Source organism: Muscardinus avellanarius, assembly GCF_963383645.1.
Source record: "Muscardinus avellanarius genome assembly, chromosome: X".
Lineage (NCBI taxonomy): Eukaryota > Metazoa > Chordata > Mammalia > Rodentia > Gliridae > Muscardinus > Muscardinus avellanarius.
In genome coordinates this window covers 82,485,604-82,499,449 of record NC_137792.1, presented here as the reverse complement: position 1 = coordinate 82,499,449, position 13,846 = coordinate 82,485,604, and the positions used below count along the sequence as shown (strand labels likewise).

Here is a 13,846-nt window from a genome sequence, read left to right as displayed (position 1 = left end):
GTATTATTCTATTTCTCTGGCCAGCTTAAATCTTGTCTCCTCCATAAACTCCTCCTTGTTCCTTGTTCCTCAGACTTTATACATCTCTTACTTTTCTTCAAGAACTTAGAGAAACAATTGGCATTTGATATTTAAAGATCTAGGTGCTTCTCTACTTTGAATTATATCTTAATGAACCCATTGTCAGTTTACAATATCATAAGTCAAAATATATTTAATATACTTAATCTACAAAAATCATACTCAGCTAGCCTAGCTACATGAAACATGCACAGAACACTTACAATAGCCTAGAGTTGGACAAAATCATTTAACACAAAGACAATTTTATAATAAAGTATTGAATTTCTCATGTGACTCATTGAATTCTTTACTGAAAGTGGAAACAATAGATATATTGGTACTCAGTGTTAATATATAATCAACATAAGTTAAAATAAGGTTTTTACTAACTGCATATCTCTTTTATTCCATTGCAAAGTTGAAAATCAAACCATTATAAGTTGGGGACCACCTATATTTAAAAATTATGTGATGTACAGTTATTCTGCAGGAGATCAGTTCCAGGACATCTCTCATCCCCACAGTTACCAAATTATGTGGATTATCAAGTCTCTTATATAACATAAACTAGTATTTGCTTAGAATCATCTTCTTGTATACCATAAATCATCTCTAGATTGCTTATAATACTGATTCAATGCAAATGGTTTTTATTTTTAATATCTTAGGAAAATAATGACAAGGAAGAAAGTCTATACTTGTTTCAGACAGATAATTATTTTTAATCAAATCTTATTTTCCATGGAGGTTTGTTGAATCTTCAGATGCAGAATCCACATATGTAAAAGTTCTTGCTATACTGCCAGGAGAATGACTTCTAGAAGCAGAGACTCAAGTTCTAATTCAGCTACACCACATTCTTGCTTTGTGATCTTGGGTAAATTACTTAAACTCTGGTCAATTGAGATTTTTTAACTATAAAATGGGACTTTTAAGTTGTCTTAAGGATTTAATACATATATTGCACCTATTACAGTGCCTAGCATATACAAGGCAGTCAAATAAGGAAAGTCATGTTTATTAGTAGTAGTATGTTTTTCTATATACAATTGTGTTTTGATATGTACCAAGTACCAATATCATTCCAAGTCCTTTTTAAACTTTCAACAGCTAAATCAGAAAGGAATTTGTCATGACACTTAATGGCCCCTTATTTGGACAGCATCTTTCCAAGTCCTTGTTCCAAATATTATATTGATAATTTTGTCTTAATTTATTAAAAGAGCTCCTATAACTTTACTAGTTTGGGTGATGTGTGCATGTGTGTTTCCACCATCTTTTATCCCATTAAGATGTACAACTATGCCGGGCATGGTGGCACAGGTTTGTAATCCCCGCGATTGGGAGGTGGAGACAGGAGGATTGCACAGGTTCGAAGCCAGCCACACTGGCTTAAGAGAACCTGTTTCAAAATTTAAAAAAGTTTAAAATGGGACTGGGAGTGTAGACCAGAGGTAGAAGGGTTTCCAGGAACCCCAGTACCACACACACAAAAAAACTATACTACAAAATATAGTTCCATCAATAGTGGTCTTTTTCATCTCTATATTATTAACCTCCCTGTTCCCACCACCTAAATCCAGTATAGTACCTTACACATAGTACTCAAGAAAACCTTCTATGAAATTTCTAATTAATCAGATATTTTGCTGCATTTTGTCAAAAATAAATAACATATATAAGACTTTTTGTCAAAAACTTCCAGCTGGGCACTGTGGTGCATGCTTGTAATCTCAGCATTCGGGAGACTGAGACAGGAGGATCATGGTTCACAGACAGCCTCAGCTACTTAGTGAGACCCTTTGCAATTCAGTGAGACCCTGTTTCAAAAGAAAGATTAAAAATAGGGCTTGGGGTACAGCTTAGAGGTAGAATGCCCCTGGGTCCCATCCCCAATACCACAAAAAATACTTCCAAGCATTCTATTAGGTTGGAAAATAATTTAGCCCATTTACATAATTTGGGATGAAAAATGCAATTTGCAGCTGGGCATCGTGGGGCACATGTGTAATGTAACCTTGGGAGGCTGACACAGGAAGATCCTAGGTTAGAGGCCAGCCTTAGCAAGTAGTGCAACTGTCATCAACCAAGCAAGACCCTCTTTCAAAAATAAAAATAAAATAGGGCTAGAGGTGTAGCCTGGAGTTAGAATGCCTCCAGGTTCAATTCCCATTATCATAAAAATATATAAAAATAAAATAACAAAAAAACATATAGCCAAATAGTTCTCAGTAACAAAAACCATGCAGAGAGAATTACAATACCTGACTTTAAACTATACTACAAATCCATTGTAATAAAAACAGCATGGTACTGGCACAGAAATAGATGCATAGATCAATGGAGCAGAAGAGAAGACTCCAAAACAAATCCACACGCTTACAGGCAATTGATTTTTTACAAAGGGGCCAAAAACATACACTGGAAGAAAGATAGCCTGTTCACCAAATGGTGTTGGCAAAACTGGTTATCCATATGCAGAAAAATGGAAATAAATCCCACTTTCTCACCCTGCAAAAGAGTCAATCCAAGTTGGATCAAAGACTTGGAAATTAGACCAGAGACCTTGAGGTTCCTTGAAGAGGGCATAGGTCCAAGACTGCAACATATAGGCACAGATAAAAACTTTCTCAACAAGACCCCAAAGGCACAACAAACTAAAAGGCAAATCAATACGTGGGACTGCATGAAACTGAAGAGCTTCTGTTCAGCAAAGGAAACTGTCAAGAACCTCAATCAAGAGCCAACAGAATGGGAGAATATTTTTGCCATCTACTTCTTCAATAGTGGACTAATATCAGGAATATAGAGAGAACTCAAGAAACTCAACACTAAGAAAACAAATAACTCAATAAAAATATGGGAAGTGAATTAAATAGACACTTCACAAAAGAAGACATTCAAATGGCCAACAAATGCATGAAAAAATGCTCAACATCATTGGCAATTGGAGAGATGCAAATCAAAATTACACTGAGATTTCACCTAACTCCAACTAGAATGGCAATCATTCAAAATACAAAGAACAACAAATGCTGGCGAGAATGTGGAGAAGTGGCAACTCTAAAACATTGTTGGTGGGATTGAAAATTATTGCAACCACTTTGGAAAACAGTATGGAGAATCCTCAGAAGAATGGGAACTAATCTACCATTTGATCCAGCAATACCACTTCTGGGTATCTACCCAAAAGAAAGAAATCAAACTACCAAATTAATGTATGCATATCTATGTTCATAGATGCACAATTTACCATTGCCAAACTATGGAGCCAGCCAAGATGTCCATCAACAGATGAATGTATTAAAAAACTGTGGGATATGTACACAATGGAATTTTACTCAGCCATAAAGAAAAACACAATTACATCATTTACAGGGAAATGGATGGAACTGGAGGACATTATGCTAAGTGAGATTAGTCAGTCACAAGAAAGAAGAAATTGGATGTTTTCCCTAATATGTGAAAGCTTGGGAGAAATGGGTAACAGGAGGAACTCTAGATGAAGGAGGAGATCCTAAAGAGGAGCAAATAAGTGACCTAACTGAAGGGATGGGAGGGGGAAAGAGGGAAACTCTCTAAAGCACATGATGTACTTAAACAAACATATCAAAGTCAATCACTGAGCCAAGCATGGGGAGGAGGAATGGGGAAGGAATGGGATGGGGATTGGGTAAGGTCTAATTGGGTGATGTGTGCATGTATGTCTCCACCATGTTTTATCCCATTAAGATGTATGACTATAATGCACCAATAAAAATTTTTAAAAATAAAGTAAAATAAAATGCACTTTGCAGGCCAGGCATGGTGGCACATGTTTGTAATCACAGTACTTGTGAGGCTGAGACAGGAAGATCACAGGTTCACAGTCAACCTCAGCAACTTAGTGAGATCCTGTCTCCAAATAAAAAATAAAATAGGTCTGGGGGTGTAGCCTAGAGGTAGAATCTCCCTGGGTTCCATCCCCATTACCACAAAAAATGCACTTTGCACACTGTAACATTTACTATTAATACAGTATTACTTGTGAAAATATGATAGGAATGATGACCCTGAGGAATGGTTTCTCAGCCACCGCCCTAAGGACGTACTTGGCCAGATATTTCTCTATGGTAGGAACTATTCTGAATGTTAAAGTGTGGCTAGTAGCATCCCTGGCCTCACACATCTCCTAGTTGTGACACCAAAAAATGTCTCCAGACATTCCCAGATGTCCTCTGAGGAAACTCCCCCTGATTTCCCTAAGGCAGTATGATCAGCACCAAAAGACATACAGATGGTCACAAATCTTTCATATTAAAGCAGAAAAAAAAGAAGGCAAGAGGTTTTAGAAGTTTTCAATAAGCAAAAGCAACCTCGGTTAACCTGAAAAATCCCATTAACCCCATTCTTTGAGTGCTCTATTCCCTAAGCATTCCAGATAACAAAAATATACTGTACATTCTATTTTCTAATTTGTATGCAAAGTTCAGCTCATTTTCCATTTGAATAGCTAAATACAGAAATCTAGTTCATGGGTGGGGGATTATCAGCTCCATTGCTTTTGACATCTATTTTAAATGACAATGATGCTACTGACCTGGAAGTTTCGAGGGTTTTTTCCCCTTGTTTTGACATTTTAACTTTGATGTTGACAATTCTTCCTGTTTCATTTGACAGAAATAAAATATATTTAAAAAAAACATGGTCAGATTAACTACAATTTTACTGTATATAAAAAATATAACATTTGGTTGATCTCTTAAAAGCATTTGTTCTAGCCACACCAAATATTTTATATTTGCAATAGAAAATATCCTTCTTGAATAAGTAGTATTTTTCATTTCTTCTTTCTGCAGGTTGTGATCCTGGGAAAACATTCAAGAGGTTATCACTACATGCTTGCTAACCTGGTAAGAACAAGCAGAGTTTAAGTGTTCTTCGGCAATATATTCTATTTAGTTTGTGTAATCTGTAATTATCCAAAGAGAAAATGCACAAATCACTCCAAGCTTCTCTAAAAGCTTGGAGAAATGAGTTCAGTAAATATAAATATTGCATCAAAACCAATTTTGATGCCTTTGTTTTTGCTGCAAAGCTATATTCTTTCTTATTTAGAAAATACTTTGATATAATTCTACACTTATTCTTAGATTCAATTTTGCTTTAAAATGTAAACTATTTTAATCAGGTTTAAAAAGTAAACCAAAGGAAATTGACACCAGAAACGGACTCTTTCTCAATTGATCCAAGTGTATTTGTACTAGATTTATCTCTTCAGAAGCAGATCATCACCAAATCTTTTTAAACTAGCTTCCAGAGTAGGTTTCAACAATTTATGGTAAAGGGCCCTATAAAAAGTACACCTTTCATTTTATATAAGACACACCTTGAATCTTTAATTTTAAATTTCTTATGCTTTAAAATTTGTGACATTCTAGAAGATAGAATTAAGGTTATGTGACACCTCTTCTTAATCTGAAAGAACAACTTGTTAGAATTAACAGAATGGTTTCTAAATTAGCAATATCTCTTTGGCAGACATTACATGGAATGAAAGAGGAATCCTAAATTATCACGATAATACTAAAAATATACATAACATGAGTTCCAATGCCAATTTTGCTTCATTAGCACAACAGAATGACCATTATAAAGCTCTTAAACCAAAAGAATAGCAACAGAGGTGAAAGATTATTGTAATTATATTTTAGACTTCTTTAATTTAAAAAATAACACATTTTGTTTTAATAATGGATATTTTTCGACAAGAAAGAAAATGTTACTTAAACTTTCTTATAAATTATGTACATTCACTTTCTAAGGTACAGATTAGAATCTTATATACTGTTTTCCAAAGTGGTTGCACTAATTTGCGACCCTGCCAACAATATATCAATGTTCATAGCTGCACAATTCACCATTGCCAAACTAAGGAACCAGCCAAGATATCCATCAACAGATGAATGGATTACAAAACTATGGGATATGTACACAATGGAATTTTACTCCACTGTAAAGAAGAACACAATTACATCATTTACAGGGAAATAGATGGAATTGGAGGACATTATGTTAAGAAAAATTAGTCACTCACAAAAAATAAGAAATTGGATTCTCTCCCTAATATGTGGAAGATAGGGAGAAAATGGGTCATAGGAAGAACTCTAGACAAAGAAGGAGATTCTATAAATGAGCAAATAAGGTAACCTGAGGGGATGGGAGAGGGAAGAGGGAAATTCTCTAATGCACATGATATACTTTAACAAACATATGAATATCAATCACTAAGCCAAACATGAGAAAGAGGGAGGAGGAAGGAATAGGGTACAAATTGGGTAAGGGCTAATCAGATGATATGTGCGTGTATGTCTTCACCATCTTGTATCCTATTGAGATTATACTAAAATGCACCAATAAAAAATTTTTAAAATATACAGATTAAAGCTATTTTCTAAGATGTAGATTAGAGCTACTGCTTTCAAACGTAGTATACACCATCTATGATAATTTTCTCAAAGTGGAGCACCTTGGTCCATTTTGGGGATAAATGAATAGACTTTTAGAAGGAAACATCTTGATTTTTAATTCACATCAGAACATATTCAATTTGGATTTTAGGCAAATAGTAATGGATATTTTACTCAATAGAGGTTGGAATGGGGCTTGAAGGAAAATATGGATGTCACAACAAAGCATCTGAGACAGTTATTAATAACTTTTAATTGTTTATTTCTCAATAATGAATAGTTCACTGTTCATTCCCTCTTTCTTTCATTCTTCTTTTCTTTAATTTTTCTCTGCCTTATACATCCTTGAAAGCAGACAAATGGTATAATGTTTAAAAATGTGGAATTACTATCACTAATAGTATATGATGTTTCTTTAATTAGTACCCACAAAAACTCTCATCTTAGTACTAATGTATTTCTTAGGTATGTATTAGAAAACTATAAAACTTATGTATCAATATCAAAATTTTACAGATATTCCTCAAACAGGGATAAAGTAAAGGGTTAACAAAAGTAAAAAAAATGCTAAGTGAAGAATAATGATGAAGAAATATACCTAAATCTGGTCCTTACATAGTTCTTCAAAAAGTGGCGGTGTTTTACATACATGGTTGACTAGTTTTGAAAAATAACATTGAACTAGGTGTCAGAATGTCTTGGTCGTCACACTGAATTTGCTACTAGCTAACTATGGGATCTTGAGTAAGTCACTTCACCTCTATGAAACCTTTCCTTACTGTGTAATTGGAAGTGAGAGTAGAAAGAGTTTTATTCATATGATGGGTGTGTCTTTTAGAAGCAGATGCTAATACATAATTATAAAGTACAAGACATTTATTGGGAATAATACCTATAAGGCAAAAGTGAAAGAGACAGGAGGAAGAGCTTCAGACCACAACACAAACCTGATATCACCAAAAGAGGGGGGGAAAGGGGAGGTTGATGAGAAGAGATTCCAACAGTGGTACAACTCTGAGAAAGTCTTGGCCACCACAACTGTGATCTTTGCTGTACAGACTGCACATAGCAGAGCCTATGCTATCCTGAGGAGCAAGCCATTGCACCCCAACTTTCTCAGTCATTGGCTGGTGGGTGCCCGGGAAGTATGTACTTTCCACTTAAAAGCTAAGGCAGACCCGGCGTGGAGGCTCAAGCTTGTAATCCCCGCACTTTGGAGGTGAAGACAGGAGGATCGCGCTAGTTCGAAGCCAGCCATGCTGGCTTAAGAGACCCTGTTTCCAAATAAAAACATAAAAGATCTGGGAGTGTAGCCCAGAGGTAGAAGGGCTTCCAGGAACCCTAGTACCACCAAAAAAAAAGACAATAATGTACAGTATCATGTCAGTCTGAATAATCAAAACCTGAATACATTTATCACACTTCTCTTCCTCCTGTGACCTCATTTTCATTTTAATTCAGCCATGTGTTTCCATAAGTTACTGTACTGTGGATCAGCTGCATTTGGGCAATATAGATAGGAACTGCTGCTCATCTCTGATAATAATAATAATGAGACAGGCTATCCCTATCATGGTTTCCAGATTTCTTTAAGCTGATAGAAACACCTCCATCAAAGACATACATAAACATAGTAAAGCAAAACTAAAGTCTTTTGGATGGTCAAAAAAGGGAAGTGGCGCTAAGGAGATGTTTCCTTTCAAGATGAGCCACCTGGCCTTTCATGATGAACCAGCTGGGTGAAAGCTGAGGATAAAGCAGAGTAAATTCTAATCTGAGTCTTGGTGTTACAACAGTATAGAGCTACTCTTTTCTTCTACAAATGCAAACTCAAGAACATTCACACTGGCTAACTAAGCTTCCTGAAATCATCTAGCTCCAAGTGTTCCCTTTGATATGAAGCTTCATCTATGTGGGAAAAGATTTTTTTACATTGATTTTCCTTAGTAGCAATTGTAAATCGACAAGATTAGGATATTCCATAAATGAGTCAATGAAGGTCTTCCACAGGTTGAGATGTACATTTCAGAGTGGACAACTGCAGAAAATTCTAACTTGAAGAAATCCCTGAAAGAAAAAAATTAATTCTACCAGGAACACATGGTAGAAATGTGATCTGGTCAAGCCAGAAATAGATCTTTCAAGAGAGCAAGTACGTCTCTTATAAATTCTGTATAAGAGAGTGATGTCTTTTTTAGGGGATGTTCCATAATTAATTGTTGTTTTCTGTTCCAGGACTTTAAGGCAGTTGTATTTTTCTACTATAATCCCAAAGGTAACATACGTGTATACAGCCTGTCCAATAAGCAGCCTCTCTTTTTCTCATGGCAAGGTCCTTGGTCAGGATTTTTTACACTGCATTGCTAGTCATGTTATGTATCATGACTTAATTTTTGTGCATGTTATTATTGATATCTCAGTCATTGTGCACAGAATCCTAGACTAAGTTTAGTACTGATTCAAAGAAGGGAGGCAGTGTGACATAACAAAAAGAATAATTAGACTAGAAGCTAGGACATAGGTTTGAATCCCATGAATTCATGTGGTAAGCCAATATTTTTTGTTAATTCATAAGATGGTTAGGCCAGAAAAGAGTTTAGATACACTAGTTGAGGGAATGCTAAGGACAAAAATTGAGGATTAAAACCAGAGCTCTATTGTCATTGAAGATATAAAGTCTTAAGGCCTATCAAAGCTTTAAAGTTAGTCCAGAGGAGCCTGCCTTGAGGCAAGGCCGGTACTGGGGCCTCTGAGGCCGGGATCGGAGCCTGCCGAGGGGTTAGGCCGCTGCTGGGGCCAGTGAGGCCGGCATCGGAGCCTGCCGTGAGGCAAGGCCGGTACTGGGGCCTCTGAGGCCAGGATAAGAGCCTGCTGAGGGGTTAGGCCGGTGCTGGGGCCAGCGAGGCCGGCATCGGAGCCTGCCTTGAGGCAAGGCCGGTACTGGGGCCTCGAGGCCAGGATAAGAGCCTGCTGAGGGGTTAGGCCGGTGCTGGGGCCAGCGAGGCCGGCATCGGAGCCTGCCGTGAGGCAAGGCCGGTACTGGGGCCTCCGAGGCCAGGATAAGAGCTTGCCGAGAGGTTAGGCCGGTGCTGGGGCCAACGAGGCCGGCAGCGGAGCCTGCCGTGAGGCATGACCAGTGCTGGGGCCTCCGAGGCCGGGATCGGAGCATGCCGAGGGGTTAGGCCGGTGCTGGGGCCAGCGAGGCCAGCATCGGAGCCTGCCGCGAGGCAAGGCCGGTACTGGGGCCTCTGAGGCCAGGATAAAAGCCTGTCAAGGGGTTAGGCCGGTGCTGGGGCCAGTGAGGCCGGCATCGGAGCCTGCCGTGAGGCATTACCAGTGTTGGGGCCTCCGAGGCCGGGATTGGAATCCTGCCAAGGGGTTAGACCGGTGCAGGGGCCAATGGCCAGCATCGGAGCCTGGCGTGAGGCAAGTTCACTCCTGCGGCCTCCAAGGTCGGGACCAAAGCCAGCTTAGGGGTTTGACCGGTTCAGGGGCCAGCGAGACCAGAACTGGGTCCTCCCATGAGGCAAGGCCGCTGCGTGAGCCAGCGAGGTCTGGTTCAATCCACTGAGTAGCCAGGCCACTACTGGGACCATCAAGAGTGGGATTGGTACTTGCAACGCAGCATGCACAGAGAAATATCGCAGAAAATATAAATCAGACGCTTCTCTTAATCAGCAATAACTAGGAGGAAAAGGGCAACAGGAAGAGGTTGAGCTATAGAAAGGGCCCTATAGTGAAGCAACTAATGTGACCAATCAGAGGGTATGTAATACTGGAGGACGGAGCCTCTTTAAAATGCAGGAGGTACATAAACAAATGTATCAAAGTAAATCACCAAAGAAGTGTGGGATGGAGGGAGGGGGAGGGAATGGGACGGGGGCTGGAGGAGGGCTAATTGGATGATGTGTGCTTGTATATCCTCTCAAGTCTTGTACTCCAATGTGATTGATATATGACTACAATGCACCAATTTAAAAAATAAACTAATTAAAAAAAATAAATAAATAAAGTTAGTCCAGAGGGGCAAAAAACCAAGAGGGGTATAAGTACTGTTGGCCAAGTTCTGAACATGGATTAGGATGTAAAGAATCAATCAAAATATTCTAGTAGTTGACACAAAATTAATTGGATCTGGATTAAGGTGGTTTGACAACAAATGTTTTCTACCCCAAAATATAAGACAAAAATTCCAAGCAAATGAGATGCCCAGGGATGAACATAAGTCATAGCAGGGTTTATTCTGTGCTAAACCAATTAACTGGTTAACTACTGCCTGACAGTTACCCTGCCTACATCATGTATAGTCCCAGAGTTGGAGACAGCTGGTGACCCTGCAAGTGGAAGTTAGGCAAGGTCAGCTTTCAGCAGCAGAGTAGCACAAGAAGGCCATAAAGCAGGTCATTATGCTAGAGGAGGCCAGAAATGGAATTTAACATATCTTAGGCTCTTCTCTACTGTGTTAAATGTTTTCTTCAGACTTCTCATGTGATCATCTCAGAACTTCTAAGAGGAGAAACTTATTGCTTCTCCACCTCCCCAAGCCTTTTAAAGATCAATAAATGAGCTCAGAAAAGATACATAATTTGCCTTAAGTCTTATAAATACTCCATTGCCAAGCTAGGTTTTCAATACAGGTAAATTAGACTACTGATATTGCACCTTGCTCTTTCAACTTTACCTGCTTAAGCTCAGTGAGACAGGCCAGCTCCACAAAGGTCATGTACGAGCATCTGTAAAGACACAAATGTAAATACATGAAAGACTAGTTATAAATTATGAGTGAATTGACCAGATATTTTAAAGGGTTTTAAAAACAAGGACAATGCTTTATGAATCTTAGTTTGAAGCCTGACCAACATGAAATGTATCTTAGCCATCAGTTACATCTTTATCACTTTTCTTGTTTCTATCTCTCTATCTCTCTCTGTCTCTCTCTCTCTCACACACACACACACACACACACACACACACAGAAACTCTATCTAATCTATCTCACCCCACATCTTTATCTTGCTCTCTCTTCTCTCTTTCCCTCCCCATCCACCTTATTCACATTCTTACTGTGTGACAAAATAATAATGGGTACTAGATGACACATATTTTTCCAAGTTTTGCTTACTAAGACAAAATAATTACTTTTAAAATAGAACCCTAAGACACAACCAGGAGTAACCTATACCTGAAGAAATGCACTCTGTCTTGGCAACTTAGCAAATCTGAGAATGTACCTGAAAACAGAAGGGCCTTTTTAGTTTAGAGAGAAAACAAATTTGAATGAGACTGAGTCATGCTGTTTTTCTTGCCAATAACAACTATTCCCTTCTGCTCTCTTCCCCTTCCAGGTCTTCTTGTTCTGTTATCTCCCTCCCCTTCCTTTGTTCTCTCATTTTTAATGTTTTGAATAAAATTCAAATGCTCAAAGCCACGTGTTGTGATCACCGACATTTCAACAGATGGCATGTAAACAGAGCTCATCAGGCTGGAGGCTGGCTTTTCAGGCAAGGGAGGTGGGCTTGGGAAGAACAACTCTCACTGGCCCTGAGTACAAGAGAAACCCTGTCACCTCCTCTGGGTACACAAGCTCTCTAGCGGCTTTGAATTTAATTATTTTCCAAATAGAGATGGGACACATCAGAGTAGCAAAGGGATGTGGAGTGGGGGTTGGGCTGGAGTCCAGTTTTCCTATCATACATTTAGAATGTCACAGGCACTTGTCAGCTTAAAGTAAAACTTGGGGGCACTCTTTCTTTCTCTCCCCAAATGCCTCCATTATAGTGAACCACTCTTTCTCATTTTTTCCCTGACTCTCCCTGAACCCTTGCCTGCGTCTCATCCTTCTCTCTCCTCTCCCCTGATTGAAAATAAAAGGAAATATCACCTAATACCCAGGGTTCTAACAGGATGTGATGAAAGAATTCTGTCTTCTCCCCTAGGTTCCTATATCATTTCCTCTAGAATAGTGCTTTTTTTTTGGTGGTGGTACTGGGGTGGAACCCAGAGGTTTTCTACCTCCAGGCTATACTCCCACACCTATTTTATACTTTATTTGGAAACAGGGTCTCACTAAGTTGTTGAGAGCCTCACTAAGTAGCTGAGGCTGGCTTCGAACCTGTGTGATCCTCCTGTCTCAGCCTCCCAAGCACGGGGATTACAAGCGTGCATCACCACGCCGGGCTAGAATAGTGCTTCTTAACCTAGTTGTGAAGATGGACTAGTTTTTCTGCAAATCTTCATGAACCAATAAAATGCAACAAAATAAGTGGTTTAAATAACAAAGTATACAAAACAGTCAGTATTTTTAGTATTACATTACACAGCTATATAATATATGTTATATGTTAGTCTGCTATAAAGGTTCATGGAGACTTACCCTCAATTTCTTTCCTTATATCATCTCAGATTGCTAACAGTGAACCAGCACCCACCCATTCTCTTTCTCTCTCTCTCTCTCTCTCTCTCTCTCTCTCTCTCTCTCTCTCTCTCTCTGTCTCTCTCTCTCTCTCTCTCTCTCTCTCTCTCTCTCTCTCTCTCTCACACACACACACACACACACAGACTGGGTAGCATAGCGTTGAAGGTATTTACAGTAAGTTTTTTTTCCTCTATCATTTTTGTGTCTAAAACCTTGTTCACTTCACTGCAAGTAAGACAGAGTACAGTACCCCTGAGAAATTTATAATCATATTGGTCAGAGCTGACATGCACAGCTGATGATAACTGGCATGGGAATAGACAGGGAATGAAGAGAAAGCAATCTGGGGAGCCAATGTATGCAATGTATGGCCAGAGAAGACCTTTTAGAAAAGATGAGTTTAAAATAATGATTGAAAGTGTGAGAATGATCCATTTACATAAAGAATCAAGGAAAGTTTGTGCATAGGCAATAGCACATGCCAAGATCTTCATGGTGAAAATAACTTGATATCCTCCCTAAACTGTCAGAAGGCAACTTTGGCTAGAACAGTGAGACAGAGCAGGGTAGGCAGAGCTTTACTAAGTCAAGTTAAGGAGTTTTAGCTTTTCTCAACAACAGTAAAACAAAATTAATGAATTTATGCTTTAAAAAGATCAGCATCAAATAGATAACATGTATGGCATATAAATTATATCTCAATAAAGTTTATATATATATATATATATATATATATATATATATATATAATCAGTGGCTATTTCTCCACTGCTATCACTTATATCAATTTGTAACTATTTGTTTGTTCGTACAAATAACGTAAAGTAGAATGAGGTGCCATTAGAGAAGCAACTGAGTTTGATATGACTCACCACTGTACCAACAGAGGTTAGGGAGGCAGCTGAGTGGTATGGTACTT

General features: G+C 38.6%; 1 protein-coding gene across 2 annotated transcripts in view; it reads left to right on the top strand.

Moving 5' to 3' along the window:
* GRIA3 (glutamate ionotropic receptor AMPA type subunit 3) overlaps positions 1–13,846 on the top strand; it is a gene marked incomplete at its 3' end in the record, with an annotated part of 379,180 nt that overhangs the window by 216,943 nt on the left and 148,391 nt on the right. For both annotated transcript variants that reach the window (XM_080718396.1, XM_080718397.1), the window contains exon 5: positions 4,902–4,955. In XM_080718396.1, coding sequence (XP_080574522.1) covers positions 4,902–4,955 — 54 coding nt within the window. The remainder of the gene's footprint in view (positions 1–4,901; positions 4,956–13,846) is intronic.